The following is a 20,698-nucleotide window of genomic DNA, read 5'->3' on the forward strand; positions in this document are numbered from 1 at the left end:
TCAAATTATTTGAGATTTACTCTTTCTAAGTCTGTGAAGAACTGAGATGGAATTTTGATGGGGATTGCACTGAATCTGTAGATTGCTTTTGGCAAGATGGCCATTTTTACTACATTCATCCTGTCAATCCATGAGCATGAGAGATTTTTCCATCGTCTGAGGTCTTTGATTTCTTTCTTCAGAGAATTGAAGTTCTTGTCATACAGATCTTTCACTTGCTTGGTTGAAGTCACACCAAGGTATTTTATATTATTTGTAACTATTGTTAAGGGGGTTGTTTCTTTAATTTCTTTTTCAGTCTGTTTATCCTTTGAGTAGAGGAAGGCAACTGATTACTTTGAATTAATTTTATATCCAGACACTTGGCTGAAGTTGGTTATCAGGTTTAGTTCTCTGGTGGAAGTTTTTGGGTCACTTAAGTATACTATCCTATCATCTGCAAATAGTCATATTTTGACTTCTTCCTTTCCAATTTGTATCCCTTTGACTTCCTTTTGCTGTCTAATTGCTCTGGCTAGGACTTTGAGTACTATATTGAATATGTGGGGAAAGAGTAAGCAGCCTTATTTATTCCCTGATTTTAGTGGGATCGCTTCAAGTTTCTCTCCATTTAGTTTGATGCTGGCTACTTGTTTGCTGTATATTTCTTGTACTATGTTTAGGTATGAACCTTGTATACCTGATCTTTCCAAGACTTTTACCATGAAGGGTTGTTGAAGTTTGAGCATATACTAGCAGCTTGACAGCACACTTGGAAGCTCTAGAACAAAAAGAATCAAATACACCCAAGAAGAGTAAACGGCAGGAAATAATCAAACTCAGGACTGAAATCAACCAAGTAAAAACAAAAAGAACTATACAAAGAATCAATAAAACCAGGAGCTGGTTCTTTGAGAAAATCAGCAAGATAGATAAACCCTTAGCCAGACTAACTAGAGGGCACAGAGACAGTATCGAAATTAATAAAATCAGAAGTAAAAAGGGATACATAACAATGGAAACTGAGGAAATTCAAAACATCATCAGGTCGTAATACAAAAGTCTATACTCAACAAAACTGAAAAATCTGGATGAAATAGACAATTTTCTAGACAGATACCAGGTACCAAAGTTAAATCAGGATCAGACAAACTATCTAAACAGTTCCTTAATCCCTAAAGAAATAGCAGCAGTCATTAAAATACCCCAACCAATAAAAGCCAACAACTAGGTGGTTTTAGTTTAGAATTCTATCAGACCTTCAAAAAGGCCTAATACCAATACTCTTCAATACTGTTTCTATACCACAAAATAGAAACAGAAGGAACACTATCTAATTTGTTCTATGAAGCCACAATTACTTTTATATCTAAACCACACAAAGACCCAACAAAGAAAAAGAACTTCAAACCAATTTTCCTTATGAATATCGATGCAAATATACTCAATAAAATTCTCACAAACCAAATCCAAGAACACATCAAAACAATCATCCATTATGATCAAGTAGGCTTCATCTCATGGATGTAGAGATGGTTCAATATACAGAAATCCTTCTATGTAATCCATTATATAAACAAGCTCAAAGAAAAACTCCACATGATCATCTCAATTTAACTTTTTTCCTATTCACTTTACATCCTGCTCATTGCCCACACCCTTGTCAACCCTTCCTCTGAGCAGGTGGGGAACCCCTAAGTAAATCCTCACCCTGGTACTTCATGTCTCCAAGAAGCTAGGTGTTTCTCTCCCACTGAGGCCAGGCAAGGCAGCCTAGTTAGAACATATCTCACCTACAGGAAACAAATTTTGGGATATCCCCCATTTCAGTTGTTCAGGACCCACATAAAGACACAGCTCCACGTCTATTACATATGTGAAGGGAGGCCTAGGTCCAGCCCATTTATGTTTTTCGGTTTAGTTGGTGGTTTAGTCCCAAAGATCCAGGTTAGTTGATTCTGTTTGTCTTCCTGTAGAATTCCTATCCCTTTCAGTGCCCCTAATCCTTCCTGTTATTCTTCCATAAGAGTCTACAATTTCTATCCACTGTTTGGATTTGGGTGTCTGTATCTGCTTAAGTCAGAATCTGGGTGGAGCCTCTCAGAGAACAATATGCTCCTGACTACAAGCATAACAGAGTATCATTATTAATGTCAGGGACTGGTGCTTGCCCATGAGGTGGGTCTCAATTTGGGTTATTGGTTGACCATTCCCTCAGTCTGCTCTTGTGCCTGTGTTTTTTATAAACAGAGTAAATTTTGACTTGAAAATTTTGTGGATGGGTTGGTGTCTTTATCACTCCACTGGGGTTCCTGCCTGGATACAGGACGTAGCCTCTTCAGTTTCCATATCCCCAGTGTCTATGAGTCACAGCTAAGACATTGAGTCTTGGGTATCTCCTTATCCCAGGTCTCTGTCCAGTCTTGGACATGCCTCTGACCTCCTTACCTCTGTTAGTTGCAAATTTCTATTCATTTTCATAGCCATCTAGACATCTCTCCTGTCCTTCCCCATACTTGATCCTGAAGCCTCCATTCCTTTCCCCATAGTTTTACTTCTTTGTTCATTGTACAGAGTAGAAAATCAAATAATTCTTCAAAAGTGCATTAGTGAAGATAATAGAAAAGTTTACATTTATTTGTAGCATTTGTACATATTGTAGAAATGATATGTTTTTAATTCAAAATAAAAAATTAAAGGAAAAGAAGAGAGAAGGCTGGAGAAATGTCTCAGCACATAAGAACACTGTGCCTTTTTTCAAGAAAGCATGTGTGATTTTTAACTCACACATGTTGGCTCGCAACCACTTGTAATTATAGTTTCAAGGGATCCAATGTATTTTGATCTCAGCTGACACTAGGCACACACATGATGTACATACACACATGCACGTAAAACATTCATACATAATTTTAAAAATCTAATCAATGTAAAATAAAATATAGAGTTACAAGCAAGAAAATATAAACAACATAGCCTTGAGATAGCAATCAGATCTGTAGAAGTTATTTTATATTCCACAATTTTCTACTGACTTATAATACCATCTTCCTGTATTAAACTTATAAAAGCCAATAACATTTTCTGAAGATGAGGTTTAATTATTGATAACAACTCCTGGAAATGATTTTGTAAAATTATATAGGTTGAAAATGTAGAAGAAAAAATTATAGAAGGAAATACTCAGAAGCAACCTGATTCAGTAAATAAACATAATTTGGGTATTTTCTCATAAAATATACTTATTTTGAGCATACTTCATCTGGTACCAGACACTCTCCACCTCTATACTGATCCAACATCACATATTACAATACTAAGTAGTCAATTCATAGTGGAAATGTGATTGGCAAATATTTTTTGTTTTTACTTCTAATGAAAATTGATTCATTACTGATATAATACATCCTGCTTACAATTTTCCCTCTGTTTCCTCTCCCCAGTTCCTCCCCACCCCATCACACTTCCATATCCATTTCATTTCTGTCTCTTATTAGAAAAGAAAAGTCTTTTAAGAGATAAAAACTAAACATGACATAATATCTTCCGGATAGGATTCCATTGTTAATCGAATGGTTTGTGGCTCATTTGGTATTTCTCTCTCTCTTTCTAGACATACTTTGTTATAATATTGCTTATACCAAGAATATTCTATCTCAAGTCTATATAAACAATTCTTACCATTTATTTTTTGCTTTGTCAATAAATGCTGATCACCAAATGGCTGTGCAGAATAGAGATAGGGTGGGATGTCCACCAACCAGAGAAAAGAGAGGGGGGAGAGGGACAGAGGGAGTTTCAAATTAGCTGTGAGGATGGAGTAATTGGAAAAATGAGGAAGTATATCAGAGTTCCTGAAAACACATCTGAAGCCCACAGAACCACATCAATAATAATAAGCAAGTATCATGGGATAGAGCTGGGAGGTAACCAGATTAGCATAGGAGATTAAGGTAGATGATTTAATTGCTCAGCTATTGAGATACAGTTTTAAATAAATCTTATATTTTCTATGTGGGTATTGGGGGCTAATATCAGGTAAATAAATAATCACCAGATTAATTCACAGCTTACATTTATAATAAAGGTAATTCTTTTACATATGGTGCCCAAAGTAAGGTACCATTTGTAGAAATTTGGTCCTGGTTCTTTCTTCCAGCTCCATACTCCTAGAAATAAAACTCAGACTCAAAATATATTTACAATACCTTGGCCATATAGCTAGGATATTCTCTGACTAGATCATAACTTAAGATAACCCATTAATTTTAACCTACATTCTGCCATATGATTACTTATGGTACCATGTGTTCATCTCATCACATCTTCCCAGGTGAATCTCCTGTACCTGGCTTTCTCCCAGAATTCTTTCTACCTACCAGATGTCTCATCTCCCAGCTCCTGTCTAATCCATAGGCCATCAGATTTATTATTGCCAGTTTCCACATTCATAAAGACGTAAGATATTCTCTACACATTTAGACTTGTTTTTTGCAGTGATAAGAATAAATCTCTTTGCATTTGTCTATATGCAGCTATATAGTTTGGCCAGCACAATTTTCTGAAGATGCTGTCTTCTTTCCAGTGTGTATTTCTGTCTTCTTAGCAAAAATCAAGTGTCTATAGGTGTATAAATGAATGTCTTTGCAATTGATTCTAACTTACAATATAATTTTTTGTAGAATAATGTATACTGTTTCTAAATTAGTAAAGCATACAGTGCTTGAGTTAAATAGTTATTGACTATTCTTGATAATAAATCTTCTAATTGTAAGTGTGTGTGTGTGTGTGTGTGTGTGTGTGTGTGTGTGTGTGTGTGTTTGTGTGTGTTTGGAAATTACACTACATGCACAGACACAAGTCAACAAATCCCAGATAAGAGCATTTACTCTGTCATCTGTTCACATTATATACATTCACATGGATAATATTTTCTTGAGATAGGGTCTGTGTGGACCTTGAGCTTGTTGTGGTCCTAACAAACTAGCTGATCAGTGAGCTGTTGAGTACTGTCCTACATTAAAGTCATGCTACCATGTCTTTCTTTGACCTGGATTCAAGGTATCCAAATTAAATCCCACATACTAGTATAGCGTGTGCTCTTACCTAGTGAGACATCTCATCAGCTCTCTAGGTATAGTGTCTTAGTATTTATCAAAAACCATTATCAGTCACCTTCTCATCTCTTGATACAAGGGACTGACTGATGGTCAACAACAACACACTGAAAAATAAACCTCTTGCTTTTGCATCAATTTGTATCTCAGTGTCTTACTCAGGGAGCATTGTGAAGTAAGTACCACTGACAGAGGGGCAGGGTCTTACAATAGGTACCAAGGAAAAGGCAGCCCCAGAATAGCTGCCCAAAAGGGACCATGGGCAACAAAGTTAAAATATAGATTTAGTAAGTATTAATCCAGAGATATCAGAGGGGAGAGTGTGGAGAGATTTGGGGGTTGCTTCTAGAAACTTGGCAGGAGTTTGACATTGGGCCTGGACAAGGAAGTAGGCTTCAGGCAAGAATTTGACTTTGGGCCAGGACATGGAAGTAAGCTCAGGCAGAACTCTGACTTTGGGGCTAGGACAAAAAAGTAGGCTTCAGGCAAGAATTTGACTTTGGGCTAGGATAGGGAAGTAGGTTCAGATATCTTGGTCATCCTGATAAGGCCCTAGAAATAATGATCACAGGACTTGGTTTATTGCCTTGCTTGTTCTTTGACTATTTGTGTTTATTGTCTTGCTTGTTCCTTAACCCAGAACTGACCCTATTACTTGCATGTAATTAAAATGTTATAAAAGCAGTCTAAAAAAATAAACTTGTTGGCCTCAGAACTGACTGGGGTCATGTTATTAAAAGAAGAAGGAGGAGAAAGAGGAGAAGGAGGAAGAGGAGAAAAAAGAGGAAGAGGAGGAGGAGAAAGAAAAGGAGGAGGAAGAGGAGGAAGAGGAAAAGAAAAGAAAAGAAAAAAAACTATTATCAATATTTTCCACATTCTCCTGATGGCATTCTTCATATTTCTATTTCTAAAATTGTAAACCATAGGGCTGAGCAGCATAAATGAACATATTTTCTTCAAAAAGAATGGGGATATAGATATACCATAAATTACTACAGAAGTAACTAAAAAAAAATAACTAAAACTACAACAGTATTGTGGGGGACCACAAATGAACAGAACTTTGCATCTCCCTTCCAAACAAGCTAACATGATAGAAAACAAGCAACAAGATAAATCTGCTGGTAACATTAACCAAAATGACAAAAATGTTTTTTTAGTGCAGGATATATTCAGTAATGATAAGTCACATATGTAATGATCACAGACACTGAATCCAAAGAAGAGCGGAGACAAATTAATCTGTATGATAGAATACAGGAAGATCCCTGCACAAGAACCCTATCAGGAAGCCAAAGAACCTTTGGTTCATGACAGAACAGTAGTGCTAGGACTTTCAAATGACCACTTAGAGGTCCTATGCTATGGCTGTTGAGACACTCGCCTCTAACACAATAAAGGAGTGTGTAACAAATAATTATGGCATGCCTTACTCAAAGGAGATGTTATTCCTCTCTTAGAAGAAGTTTATAAGCATCTCTGGTGAGATGACAGAAGAGATTCATTCATCCTGGAGATAAAAGAAGTGCATGGGAAAGCCCAGCAGTACAAGACTGTCTGTCTCTCTCTCTCTCTCTCTCTCTCTCTCTCTCTCTCTCTCTCTCTCTCTCTTTCTGTTCCTCTCTCTCCTATTCCCCTCTCTCTTTCTCCTCCCTCTCTCTCCGTGTGTGTGTGTGTGTGTGTGTGTGTGTGTGCATGTGTGTGTGTTATCCCTAATACTTATAATGCAGACCTTTAAAAATATAAAAAATGATATTTTCTCAGCTTCTGGGTTCTTTGAAATCTTTGAAAGTCTCACAGTTTAAACTCAGTGTCAAAGCTGTTTTTGAGTGATTCTGCAAAAGTTTATTTTAAAGAATCATTTTACTTCGTCTGGTGTGAATGAGGGATCTTGATAAAGGTACTATTAAATGATGAGAATCAAAGCATGAGAGTTCACTCATCTATATGTGGAAACTAGACAGGTGAAGAAGAGAAAAAAGGGAAGGTGGGAAAGTTTTGATAAATATATTGAATGAAAACCTCATAGAATATTTACAAAGGAAAAGAATTTGAAGATTTGAAGCTAGAATCTTCCAATTTGAATAAATATCCTGGAATACCTTCAGAAAGAAGGAAGGCAAAAAAAGAACCACTGGTGTTGTGGTATTGAGAAAATAGAAAGGAGAATAGGATACAAATGAACTGATGAGAAAATGAATAAAGAGAGATCGAATATAGGGATAAAAAAAGATAAATACATAATTAAGACAGAGAGTTAAATGAAAATAAGGATGTAAGGATGCCTGGAAAAAAAATCACAAGGTATCATGCTATTAACTATTTACCTAAAAACAGTATACATACATCTGTATATAAATATATGTAGTTCAAAGGAAAATTTCACACTTGAGCTAACAATGTCTTCTCCTATAACCAAATAATCACAGCTACTAAGGTCATTGTTCTAGAAGAAGAATGTATAATTCAGCTTTATGAAAACCAGCATAATCTCTAACTACACTCTGTGAATGTACTCACAAAGCAGATTATCCCTGACTCCTCTCAAGAAACTTCTCTTTAAGATATATGGAGGTCATTACAGAAAACTAAACCAATCAAAGTACATAGTTGTGGAGCCCAGTCCAATATGTACATTTACAAAGCAATTCTCTATACTTACAGTTCATGGAACAATGTTAAAGAGAGGACAAAAAAAATTGTAAGAAATAGAGGAACAGGGAGTTTGCTATGAGACTGTGAGTTGTAATAATGTCAGAACATACACTCATGAAATCAGACCAATGTGACCACCAGAATATGAGCTAAACAAGGACACAACAATAGATACTCCAAAGTGGGTTGGGGAAAAACTGTGGGGCTTCAACACTACACAAAGAACTGGGCAATTATGTAATACTGAGAGTGTAAGAAACTATCTTCCCCAGGAAATGTTTAACCAACTTGCTACATAATACCAAATATTGAGCCTTGAAAACATTTATAAAGCAACATTATACAAACTGAGCATGTTATATTTAGAAACATGTATGTATATATGTGTAACAATAATTAATGAAAAAAGAGCCCATGCTTTTGAACGAACATTGAAGTACTTAGGTGTAGAAAGAATGGAGAAATTATATAATATCAAAAATAAAAGAAAAAAGTTTTTAAAAATAGCAAAACAAAACAAACAACCCACCAAACACTTACTTTCCATTTTCTGTTGGCAAACTACTCATAGGTATATGTCCTGCCATTGGGTATGGGTTACATAACTAGTGACACTCTATTGAAGAAAATGGCCTTTCTTCCCAGCACGCCTAAACTTCAGGAAGATTCTTGGCTAGGACTAGGACTTTATGGCATTTTTTCATTTTCAGTACAGGGTCTTATTTTAATATGTTTCTGTGTGTTGTAGCATCCATGAGTTCACATGGGTATCAATAAAGTACAAGAGAACCTTACCAGTTTCTAACTTTTAATCTTATAAGAATAAAAAGTTTAATCTCACCCATGAACAGTTCATGGAAACAGAAATTAGACAGAGACATGGTGAAACTAAAAGAAGTTATGGATCAAATGGATTTAACAGATATCTACAAAAAATTTCTCTCTAAAACAAAAGAATATACCTTCTTATTTATACCTCATGGTACCTTCTCAAAAATCGACCATTATGCATGGACACAAAACAAAACTCAACAGATATAAGAACATTGAATTAATCCCATTTATTCTATCAGATCACCAGGGAGTAAGGCTTGTCTTCAATAGCAATACAAACAACAGAAAGTCCACATACACATGGAAGCTGAAGAACTATCTACCCAATGATAACTTGGTCAGAAAAGAAATAAAGAAAGAAATTAAAGACTTTTTAGAATTCAATGAAAATGAAGGCATGACATACCCAACTTATGGGACACGATGAAACCAGTGGTAGGAGGAAAACTCATGGCTCTGAGTGCCTCCAAAAAGAAATTGGAGAAAGCATACCCTATCATTTTAATAGCTCATCTGAAAGCTCTAGAACAAAAAGAAGCAAATACACTGAAGAGGAGTAGAAAGCGGGAAATAATCAAACTCAGGGCTGAAATCAACCAAGTAGAAACAAAAAGAATTATCCAAAGAATCAATAAAACTAGTAACTGGTTCTTTGAGGAAATCAACAAGATAGAAAACCCCTTAGCCAGAATAACCAGAGGGCACAGAGACAGTATCCAACTGAACAAAATTCAAAATGAAAAGGGAGCTATAACAACAGAAACTGAAGATATTTAAAAAAAAATCAGATCCTACTACAAAAGTCTATAGTAGACAAAATTAAAAAGCTGGGATAAAATGGATTTTTTAGACAAATTCCAGGTACAAAGTTAAATCAGGATCCGATAAACCATATAAGTAACCCTATAACTCCAAAGGAAATAGATGCAGTCATTAAAAATCTCCCAACCAATAATAGCCCAGAGCCAGATATTTTTAGTGCAGAATTATACCAGACTTTCAAAGAAGATCTAATACCAATACTTTTCAAATATTCCACAAAATAGAAACAGAAGGAACACTACTCAATTCGTTCTATGAAGCTACAATTACACTGATACCTAAACCACAAAAAGACCAAACAAAAAAAAGAGAACTTCAGACCAATTTCCCTTATGAATATTGAAGCAAAAATCTCAATAAAATTCTCACAAATGGAATTCAAGATTATATCAAAAGGATCATCCAACATAATCAAGCAGACTTCATCCCAGGGATGCAAGGTTGGTTCAATATATAGAAATCCATCAATGTAACCTAATATATAAACAAACTCAAAGAAAAAAAACACATGATCATCTCACTAGATGCAGAAAAGGTATTGACAAAGTATAACACCCATTCATGTTAAAAGTAATAGAGAGATCAGGAATTCAAGGTGAATACTTAAATATAATAGAAGCAATATACAGCAAACCAATAGCCAACATTAAACTAAATGGGGAGAAACTCAAAGCAATCCTATTAATATCGGGGATGAGACAAAGCTGCCCACTCCCTACTTATTCAAAATAGTACTCAAAGTTCTAGCCAGAGCAATTAGACAACAAAAAGAGATCACAGGGATACAAATTGGAAAAGAGGAAGTCAAGTTAGCACTATTTGCAAATGATATGATAGTATTTAAAAGTGACCTCAAAATTCTACCAGAGAGCTCCTACAGCTGAAAAACAACTTTAGAAAAGTGGCTGAATATAAAATTAACTCAAACAAATCAGTAGCCTTCCTATACTCAAAGGATAAAAAGGATGAGAAAAATTAGGGGAACAGCACCCTTCACAATAGTCACAAACAATATAAAATAACTTGGTGTGACTCTAACCAAGCAAGGAAAGATCTGTATGACAAGAACTTCAAGTCTCCGAAGAAATAAATAGAAGAAGACCTTGGAAGATGGAAAGATCTCTCATGCTCATGGATTGGCAGGATTAATATAGTAAAAAGTGGCCATCTTGCCAAATGCAATCTATAGATTTAATGCATTCCTCATCAAAATTCCAACTCAATTTCTTCAGAGAGATATAAAGAGCAATTTGCAAATTCATTTGGAATAACAAAAAACCCAGGATAGTGAGAAATATTCTCAACAATAAAACAACTTCTAGGGGAATCACCATCCCTGTCCTCAAGCTGTACTACAGAGGAATAGTGAGTAAAGAAACAGGCAAGTAGATCAATCGTATAGAAATAAAAACCCAGAAATGATCCCACACATCTATGGTCACTTGATCTTTGACAAAGAAGCTAAAACCATTAACTGTAAAACAAGACAGCACATTCAACAAATAGTGTTGGTTCAACTGGTGGTCTGCATGAAGAAGAATGCAAATTGATCCATACCTATCTCCTTGCACAAAGTTCAAGTCCAAGTGGATCAAGGACCTCCACCTAAAACCAGATACACTGAATCTAATAGAAGAGAAAGTAAGGAAGAGCCTTGAATACTTGGCACAGGGGAAATTTTCCTGAACAGAACGCCAATGGCTTATGCTTTAAGAGCAACAATTGACAAATGGGACCTCATAAAATTGAAAAGCTTCTGTAAAGCAAGGGACACTATCAATATGACAAAATACAAGCCACAGATTGAAAAAAGATCTTTACCAATCCCACATTGGATAGAGAGCTAATATCCAATACATACAAAGAACTCAAGAATAAAAGAACTTCTGAAGGAATCACCATCCCTGACCTCAAGTTGTACTACAGAGCAGTAGTGATAAAACTGCATGGTATTGGTACAGAGACAGCCAGGAAGATCAGTGGAATAAAATTGAAGACCCAGAAATGAACCCACACACCTATGGTCACCTTATCTTTGATAAAAGAGCTAAAACTGTCCAGTAGAAAAAGGACAGCATTTTCAACATATGGTGCTGGTTCAACTAAAGGACAACATCTAGAAGAATGCAAATCTATCCAGTCTTATCTCCTTGTACAAAGCTCAAGTCCAAGTGAATCAAGGACCTCCCCATAAAACCAGGTACACTGAAACTAATAGAAGAGAAGGTGGGGAAGAACCTTGAATACTTGGACACAGAGGAAAAGTTCCTAAACATAACACCAATGGCTTATGCTCTAAAATCAAGAATTGACAAATGGGACCTCATGAAATTGCAAAGTTTCTGCAAGGCAAAAGACACTGTCAATAGGACAAAACAGCAACCAACATATTTGAAAAACACCTTTACCAATCCCACAGCCAATAGAGAGTTAATATCCAATATATACAAGAACTCAAGAAATTAGACTACAGACAATCAAATAACCCTATTAAAATGGGGTATAGAGCTAAAAAAAAAAAAAAAGAATTTTCAACTAAAGAAACTCAAATGGCTGAGAATCATCTAGAGAAATGTTCAGCATCCTTAGTCATCAGGGAAATGCAAATCAAAATAACCCTGAGATTAAACCTCAACCAGTCAGAATGGCTAAGATCAAAAATTCAGGTGACAGTAGATTCTGGTAAGGGTGTGGAGAAAGAGGAACACTCCTCCATTGTTGGTGGGATTGAAAGATGGTGCAACCACTCTGGAACTCAGTCTGGCGGTTCCTCATAAAATTAGACATAGCATTACCTGAGGACCCAGCTATACAACTCCAGGGCATATACCCAGAAGATTCTCCAACATATAACAAGGACATATGCTTCACTATGTTCATAGTTGCCTTATTTATAATAGCCAAAAGCTGGAAAGAACCCAGATGTCCTTCAACAAAGGAATAGATACAAAAAATGTGGTACATTTACACAATAGAATATTACTCAGCTATTAAAAACAATGAATTTGAGAAATTCTTAGGTAAATGGATGGAACTAGAAAATATCATCCTGAGTGAGGTAACCCAATCACAAAAGAACATACATGATATTTACTCACTGATAATTGGATATTAGCCCAGAAGCTTGAAATAGCCAAGATTCAACTCACAGACCACTTGAAGCTCATGAAGAAGGAAGACCAAGTGTGGGTGCTTCAGTTCTTCTTAGAAAGAGTAACAAAATACTCAAGGGAGCAAACATGGAGACAAAGTGTGGGACAGAAACTGAAGGAGGGGCCATCTAGAGACCATTCCACCTGGGTATCCATCCCATGTGCAGTCACCAAAGATAGACACTGATGTGGATGTCAGGAAGTGCATGCTGACAGGAGCCTGATAGCTGTCTCCTTCGAGTTCTGCCAGAGTCTGATATATTCAGAGGTGGATGCTTACAGCTAACCATTGAGCTGATCAAGGGGTTCCCAATGGAGGTGTTAGAGAGAAAACTGAAGGAGCTGAAAGGGTTTGTGGCCTCATGAGGAGAGCAAAAATACCAACCAACCAGACCTCCCAGGGTCTAAACCACTAGCCTGGGAACACATATGGCGGAACCCATGGCTCCAGCTGTATATGTAGGGGAGAATAGCCTTGTAGGGCATAGGTGGGAGAGGAGATCCTTGGTCCCATGAAGGCTGGACTCGGAGTGTGGGAAAATTCAAGGGTGAGGAGGTAGGAATGGCAGGGTAGGTGCAGGCACATCTTCATAAAAGCAGGAGGAGGAGGTATGGGATGGGGGTTCCTGGGGGGGGATGGGGTAAGGGGATAATATCTGAAATATAAATAACATATCCAAAAGAAAAAAGAAAAAAATTAAAAATGGAGTAAAGAGCTAAACAGAATTTTCAACTGAGGAATCTCAAATGGCTGAGAAACACGTAAAGAAATGTGCACCATCCTTAGTTATCAGGGAAATGCAAATCAAAATAATTCTGAGATTCCAGTTCACACCAGTCAGAATGGCTGAGATAAACAACTCAGGTGACAGCAGATGTTGGCAAGGATGTAGAGAAAGAGGAACACTCCTCCATTGCTGGTGGCATTGCAAGCTAGTACAACCACTCTGGAAATCAGTCTGTCAGCTCCTCGGAAAACTGGACATAGTATTACATGAGGACCCAGCCATACTACTCCTGGGCATATACCCAAAAGATTCTCCAACATACAACAAGGGCATAGGCTCCACTATGTTCCTAACAGTCTTATTTATAATAGCCAGAAGCTGGAAACAACTCAGATGTCCCTCAGTGGAAAATGGTAGTACATATATACAATGGAGTAGTATGCAATAATAAAAAACAATGAATTTATGAAATCCCCAGGCAAAGGATAGAACTAGAAAGTATCATCCTGAGTGATTTAACCCAGACACAAAAGAACTCACATGGTTTGTACTCACTAATAATTGGATACTAACCCAAAAGCTCACAATGCCTATGATACAACCTACAGACCATATGGATCATAGAAGGAAGGAAGACCGGTGGTTGATGCTTCAGTCCTGCATTGAGGGGGTGATAGGACTGTTGTGGGAGATGGAAGGAGGTGAGACAAGGGAAGGAAAGAAGGAGGAGGAAATAAGGGTGGCAGTATCAGGATCTGGAGGAGATGTGAGACAGATACAGAGGGTCATGAAATTGAATAAAAATAGGTAGCATGGGGGATATGAGTAGCTGGGGATAGCTACTGGAGCATTCCAGACACCAGAGAAATGTGGGGCTCCAAGGAACCAATCAGATTACTTTAGCTACAATGCACAGAGAAGGGGGAGATAGAACCTGTGGAAACCATCTCCAATAGATAGGCATGGCCACTGGTTGAGAGATGAAGCCACCCACCCATCTCAAGGTTTTTTTTTTAACCCAGAACTGTTTCTATCCAACGGAGGAACAGGGACAAAAAATGGAATAAAGACTGAAGGAAGGGCCAACTGTAGAACAGCCCCATCTGAGGATCCATCACATCTACAGACACCAAACCCAACACTGTTGCTGTTGTCAAGAGCTGCTTGTAGATAGGACCCAAGTGTGGCAGTTGCTGGGGAGGTCCAGCCACCAACTGACTAAACCAGAGGTGGATGCTTGGAGCCAACCATCAGGCTAAACTCAGGGAACCAGGTGTGGGAGCTGGCAGAATGACTGGAGGAGTGGAGGGGGACTGCAACCCCATTGGAAGAACAACATAGGCTGTCCTGACCACCTAGTTCTCCCAGAGACTAGACCACCAACCAAGGAGTGTACCTAAAGGGATCTTTGGCTACAGATACATATGTAGCAGAGGATGGCTTTGCCAGACAGCAATGAGAAGGGAGGCCCTTGATCCTTGGGAGGTTTGATTCCCCAGAGTAAGGGGATGCTGAAGCTGTGGGATCAGAAAGTGTGGGTGGATGGGGGAGCAATCTCACAGAGGCAAAAGGAAGTAGGGAGGGCATATGTGGGATGTTTGGGTGGCGGAGGGGTAACTGGGAAGTGGAATATCATTTGAGATGTAAGCAAAAAGAAAAAATGATTTTAAAAAGAATAAAAAAGATTAAATATCATCTAATTTTTATTTCAGGTAAAAACTATAACTTGTTTTCTCATAGCATAGCATTACTAGAATCTACTCCTATATAACTATAGTCATGAAAATATAAAATAATGCTTGTGATGTAGAATAGAACAAAATAAGTATGTTTTGGTTAATGTTTTCAGTATTTTAATTGATAGTTTTATTTCAATCATTGTATTCCACACAAACATCTAAAGCAATTAGTACAGCAATATCAGATTATTATATCTTAAACTAATTTGTATGGACAGGTGAACTAAATAAGAAGAAACGCTATAGTAAATAAAGACATTAAGAAGATGCATCTGTTATGAGAAAGACAGACACTTAAATTGAGTGGGGAGCTGTCATAGCATATCTAGAGTTTTGTTACAGATTTGTTTTGATGAGATTTACACACATTGTTTATACACTGCTTTTAAAACAAATTGTAATTCTCTTTCCTGTGCTGTTCTTCTGAGAGATAGGTATATTCTATCTCTGATTAATTCTGTTAAATCTTTTTCTAATTCATCACATTGTTTGCCTCTCAATTATATGTCACTTTCAAACATGCATGCTCCCTTCTACAAACTAATATTACGTTCACTGTTAGGGATTAAAGGTGTGTACTAAGGGTCTGTTTACATTCCAGGCAGATCATACTGTAATCCAGAATGTTTGCATTCTAGCTGGATCATATGACCTTTGACCTCACTGGTTTTGGGAAGAGCCCTTGGGTTATATAATATATTACTTCCACAGTATCTCCTTAAAACTGTGCTACTAGGACTAACTTCTGCCATGGGTGCTGAGAATCAAAAATGATAGTTTATATTTGCACAACAAATGTTTATACCCACTGATCTGACTCTCCAGCATTGTATTTGTAATATGTTAACAGTTTCAAGAAACCACTATCAGCCTTTTCCACATTTTTCTGATGGCATTCTTCATTTCTTTATTCCTGAAAGTATACACCATAGGATTCAGAAGTGGTGTTATGATGGTGGCAAATACGAATGCATTCTTTTCAGAAGAGAAGGCAGAAGTAGGTCGCGCATATATTAAAAAGCATGGGACAAAGAACAAAAGCACAACAGTAATGTGAGATCCACAGGTGGAGAGAGCTTTACGTCTACCTTCAGAGCTGTGGGCTCTCAGAGAGAACAAGATGACACCATAAGAGACAAGCAAAATAGAGAAGATTATGATGCTGATCGACCCACTGTTAGAAAACACCAAAATGACAAATATGTGTGGCTCAGTACAGGCAAGCTTCAATAATGGAAACAAGTCACACAGGTAATGATCAATGACATTGGGTCCACAGAAGGGCAGCTGCAAAGTGAAGATAACTTGTATGATAGAGTGTAAGAAGCCTCCTGTCCAGGATACCATCACCAAAACACCACAGAGTCTCCTGGTCATAATGGAGGAGTAGTGAAGGGGTTTACAAATGGCCACATAGCGGTCATAGGCCATGGCTGACAAGATAATCACCTCGATCCCAGTGAAAAAGTGAATAGCAAACAGTTGTGTCATGCAACATTCAAAGGAGATGGTCTTCCTCTCATAGAAGAAGTCTACAATCATCTTGGGAGTGACAGTAGAAGAAGTGCATGCATCAAGTAAGGACAAGAATATCAAGAAGAAGTACATGGGGGAGCCCAGTAGTGCAGGGCTGTAGATGATGGTCATCACAATGATCATGTTGCCCCCAATAGTTGCAAGGTAAATAAACAAAAATACAACACACAATATGTTCTCAACATTTGGGTTCTGTGAAAGTCCAAGGAGAATGAACTCAGTGACAAAGCTCTGGTTTTGCATTATTCTCATGAAAATGTTAAAGTAAAATCTGTTCATGTAAATCTGCAATTATGAGAAAAGAATACCCAGTTCAAGCTTACATTACCATGTAGAAGATAGTCCTTGTTAATTTTGCCATTAAGACAGAGTATTATAACTTTTTAAGTGTATAAATTTATAACATGTAATGTTGAACTGAGATATTGTATTGAATACCCTAAATAGCCACATCTAGAATATTGGATATAAAAGTATCTACTTAGGTGACAAGACAGGAATAGACCGTATTTGAATGATCAGCTTTCATCAGTCTTTATGGGCTTCCTGAAGAGGAGGATTAACATACATTTTAAACTATTCAGGATGGAAATGAAGACCAGAATTTAAGTCTTCTTTGACTGACCAGAACACTGCCTTATCTACCAGCAAAGGGGGCAAAAGACTCTTTAGGTAACACTTCAAATTCATGAATCCAACTCAAATGCATGTAAATTGTGAATTTGTTGGAACATCCAATGTTATTCTGTTTTTTATAAAGTGAAAACTTCTGTGAGAAAGTAAATAGCATTCTACATGATGCATATGTTGAAAGTCTGAAAATTTCACTGAATCATTTTATACCATAATACAAAATTTAAAAAAAACCTACTCTGTTTTTATAATGGTTAAGTGAAACAATACAATTAGAATTAAAAAGCAACTGCTCCAGATTTTAAATCCTAGTCATAATCAGGAGTATGTTACAAGGGTTTTTGTATTTTATTTTTGCAAAAGTTATTGTCAAAGGTATTATGCTCAAACAAACAAGTTACTCAACCTGGGGCTTTAGCAATCCAAGCTCTTGCATGCATGATGTTTCTACAGAATCAACAGGGTAAGAAGTGATTTTTTTCCTTTGTAAAAACTACAGGAAAAGGTTGTTATTTATAGTCTCTTTCTTTCTGTACAGTTTAAAGCATCTTCTTCCTTTGTCTTTGTACAAATGAGACATCCTGAAAAAGGCAATGGAGCCAATTATGAAGAATCAGATGGCCACCAATCAGCTACGAATGAAAACTAGTGACAACATATAACTGAAAAAATGAAGCTTCCCTCAAATATATCTTTGAGTATTCTAACTTAATTATTTGAAAAGATACATGCTTTGAAATGTATAATAATTCACTATAAAACATTTCCATGACATCTTACCTGCTCATCTCCATTATATTGTCAAATTCTAAAATATAAAATGTTACTCAGAGTAGCATTCCCCTACAATCCTAGCTGTAATTAAATCATAAGAAAACTCAACTTTGTTACCCAAAGAATGAATTTTCACAAATCTTTTTGGTAAATATTCTAGCTTTCTGAATAATTTTCAGTAGGCAGTCACAACCCAAAAATCACCTGTATCTTTTCCTATAAAATATTTTATGTATGAATATACATGTCTACAAATATTCACATGTATATATTTTATGCATACAAATATATGTGTGCATAAGAATAATATGTTTGTTCTGAAAAGAATATTGTGTGTTTCAATGATAGATATCTAAATAAAGTAGAAATTACTTCACATGTTTATAAATCTATCACGTGACAGTGCATTTATTTTACGAGTTACTTTTATGTCCTCAAATCAGTTCCTCACTAGCATGAATAATATAAACTCCAGCCACTCACATGCTATATCCAAGGAAACAATGTTCTGAGACAAACCCTCTGAAGTCCCTGGATCAGGCAGTAGTCATTTACAATAAACGAAGATGTTCACTACTTAGTTTACCAGTTGTCATTCAGAACCAAAAGGGAATGAACAAAGAAAGTTAGTAAGAAAGCAGCAAGGCATGATGCCCATGCTTGAAATGTCAGACTAGAACAGCATTTTACCCAATGAAAATGTGAAGGGAGGAAAACAAACCCCACTACTCTTCATATTAATAACACATTTCTCACTCCCACTTGCCCAAAATACCTTTACTTCTTTTACTGTTTCTGGCATAGAGAAAACAACTTTTACTGCCCCCTTTCCCTACCTTGTTAACGGATATCTGACACTTCTCTTTTGGTGTCTGGGTGACTCTGTTTAAGAGACAGCAACTCAAAATTGTGAGTCCTAAAACAGTTCAGGTCTTTAATTGGATTTTCTTAACAGTTCAGAGGCAGTCTCTACCATCTAGAAACCGTTAAATGGACATGCTTAAAACAGCAAACTTCACTTTGACTTACACCACTCTTCCTGATTTAGTGTCCTCTGTATCATACCTAGTATCCAGTTATGGGAAGAGCACATTTTATATTATTTATCAATAGCTATATACTATAGATAACCCCCCAACCAATCAAACTCCTGTGTCACCTTCTACACAACTTCAAAATATACTACTTTCTAATCAATGATATCATAGTAAGAAAGCAGTGTTACCTACTGAAATGTTCTTACAAAGAACAAGTAAACCTCTGTTGGAGAAATCATGGAAAATTAGTACTTGTGCCATTTTTCTGTTATTTGCTTTCAACTTCAAGATGACAAGTTGAAAATGTGTTTAATTTCATTAGACTTAAAGAAGCAGATGCTCAAGTGGAAGAAAGAAAGGAAGAAATGAGTGAACGGAAAAGAAAAGAAGGAAGGAAAAAATTCTAAGAAGACAAATGAGCAATTATTACTTTTCTTGTGCTGGCCTCTGAGCTCTGAGTATATCATCTTAATCACTGATTTACTGAATACTTATAATTTCAGTATCCAAAGTAATGATGCAGACTCTGATCAATGAGTATGTGAAACTCCATAACCCAGTTATGCAGAGATGCTCTATGTTTGCTTTAAGCACAGTAGCCTGATAAAACAGCATCCACACTTAAAGTACTCTGTTATAATTCAAAATAATCCGTGACAATGTTGAAATGTACCTTAAACAGATCACTGAATTGCCTCTGTAAAATATCTTAAAATAGGCATCTCCTGTTCTTTATGGAGTAGCCTTATCAGTGTTGGCCACGCTTCTGCTTGTATCCAACTCCAGTCCACATCTGAGAGAAAGAACAGTGATTCTGGAAGTTGATGCAAAGCCTACTAGCATTGCCACTCTAGTCCAGCCATCAGCATGGTCTCAAGATACAAGAAAAACAAAGATGCCCAAGCTCCCTCCTTTGTTGTCACTGAAGTTTATAGAGGTGTCCCTGAGATGTCACCAGCCTGGGAGACTGACGCTTATTCTCCTGAGTATTTTCTTTTGCTAACTTTTATTTTTTATTAATTTATTTATTGACTTTGCATCCCAATTGCAGCTTCTCCTCTCCCCTATCTTCCCAGTGCCTTCCTCTCACCTCCCTCACCCCATTTTCTACTCCCTTTGTCTTCAAAGAAGGGGAGGACTCCTGTGGATATCAACCTGTTTTGACATGTCAAGTTGCAGTAGGACTAGGCACATCTTTTCCTACTGAGCCAAGACAAGGCAGCCTAGTTAAGGAAAAGGGGTCCAAAGACAGACAACAAAGTCAGAGACAGCTCTAGCTCCAGTTGTTAGGAGTCCCACATGAAGACCAAGCTGGACACCTTTTACATACATTAGGGAGTCTAGGTCTGTCTCAGGCAAGCTGTTTGGTTGGTGGCTCAGACTCTGTGAGCCCCTATGTACCCAGCTTAGTTGAGAAGGCAAAACAAAATAGGAAAAAGGTTGCATGTAGGGAAGGAACTTGGTATAATTGGGGGTGTGGAGGGGAACAGGAGGGAAGACTTGTGGAAAGGATAGACAAGGGAGAGAGAACTGGATTTGGGGGAGGCACCTCTGGGATGAACTAGAAACCTAGGACAAGGAGAACTCCCAGGAACCTTTGAGAGTGAACTTAGCTAAAACTCCTTGCAATAGGAGATATGGAACCTGTAACAGCCACCTTCTGCAACCAGACAAGACTTCCAATGAAAGGAT

General features: G+C 37.1%; 1 protein-coding gene across 2 annotated transcripts; it reads right to left on the minus strand.

Annotated features, from left to right (window-relative positions):
* Window positions 1-15,129: 15,129 nt before the first annotated feature.
* LOC117704622 (olfactory receptor 4C15-like) lies at window positions 15,130-19,895 on the minus strand. 2 transcript variants are annotated; one of them, XM_076929106.1, is made up of 3 exons: window positions 19,680-19,895; window positions 18,453-18,542; window positions 15,130-17,776 (listed from the first exon to the last, which is right to left on the minus strand). In XM_076929106.1, the coding sequence occupies exon 3, from the start codon at window positions 16,839-16,841 to the stop codon at window positions 15,879-15,881; it is 963 nt and encodes a 320-aa protein (XP_076785221.1). In that variant the 5' UTR covers window positions 16,842-17,776; window positions 18,453-18,542; window positions 19,680-19,895; the 3' UTR covers window positions 15,130-15,878. The 2 variants fall into 2 exon arrangements, with proteins under 2 accessions (XP_076785221.1, XP_076785222.1); XM_076929107.1 differs by lacking the exon at window positions 18,453-18,542.
* Between the last annotated feature and the right edge of the window lie 803 nt (window positions 19,896-20,698).

This window comes from Arvicanthis niloticus, chromosome 2 (genome assembly GCF_011762505.2).
Source record: "Arvicanthis niloticus isolate mArvNil1 chromosome 2, mArvNil1.pat.X, whole genome shotgun sequence".
NCBI classification, from domain to species: Eukaryota; Metazoa; Chordata; class Mammalia; order Rodentia; family Muridae; genus Arvicanthis; species Arvicanthis niloticus.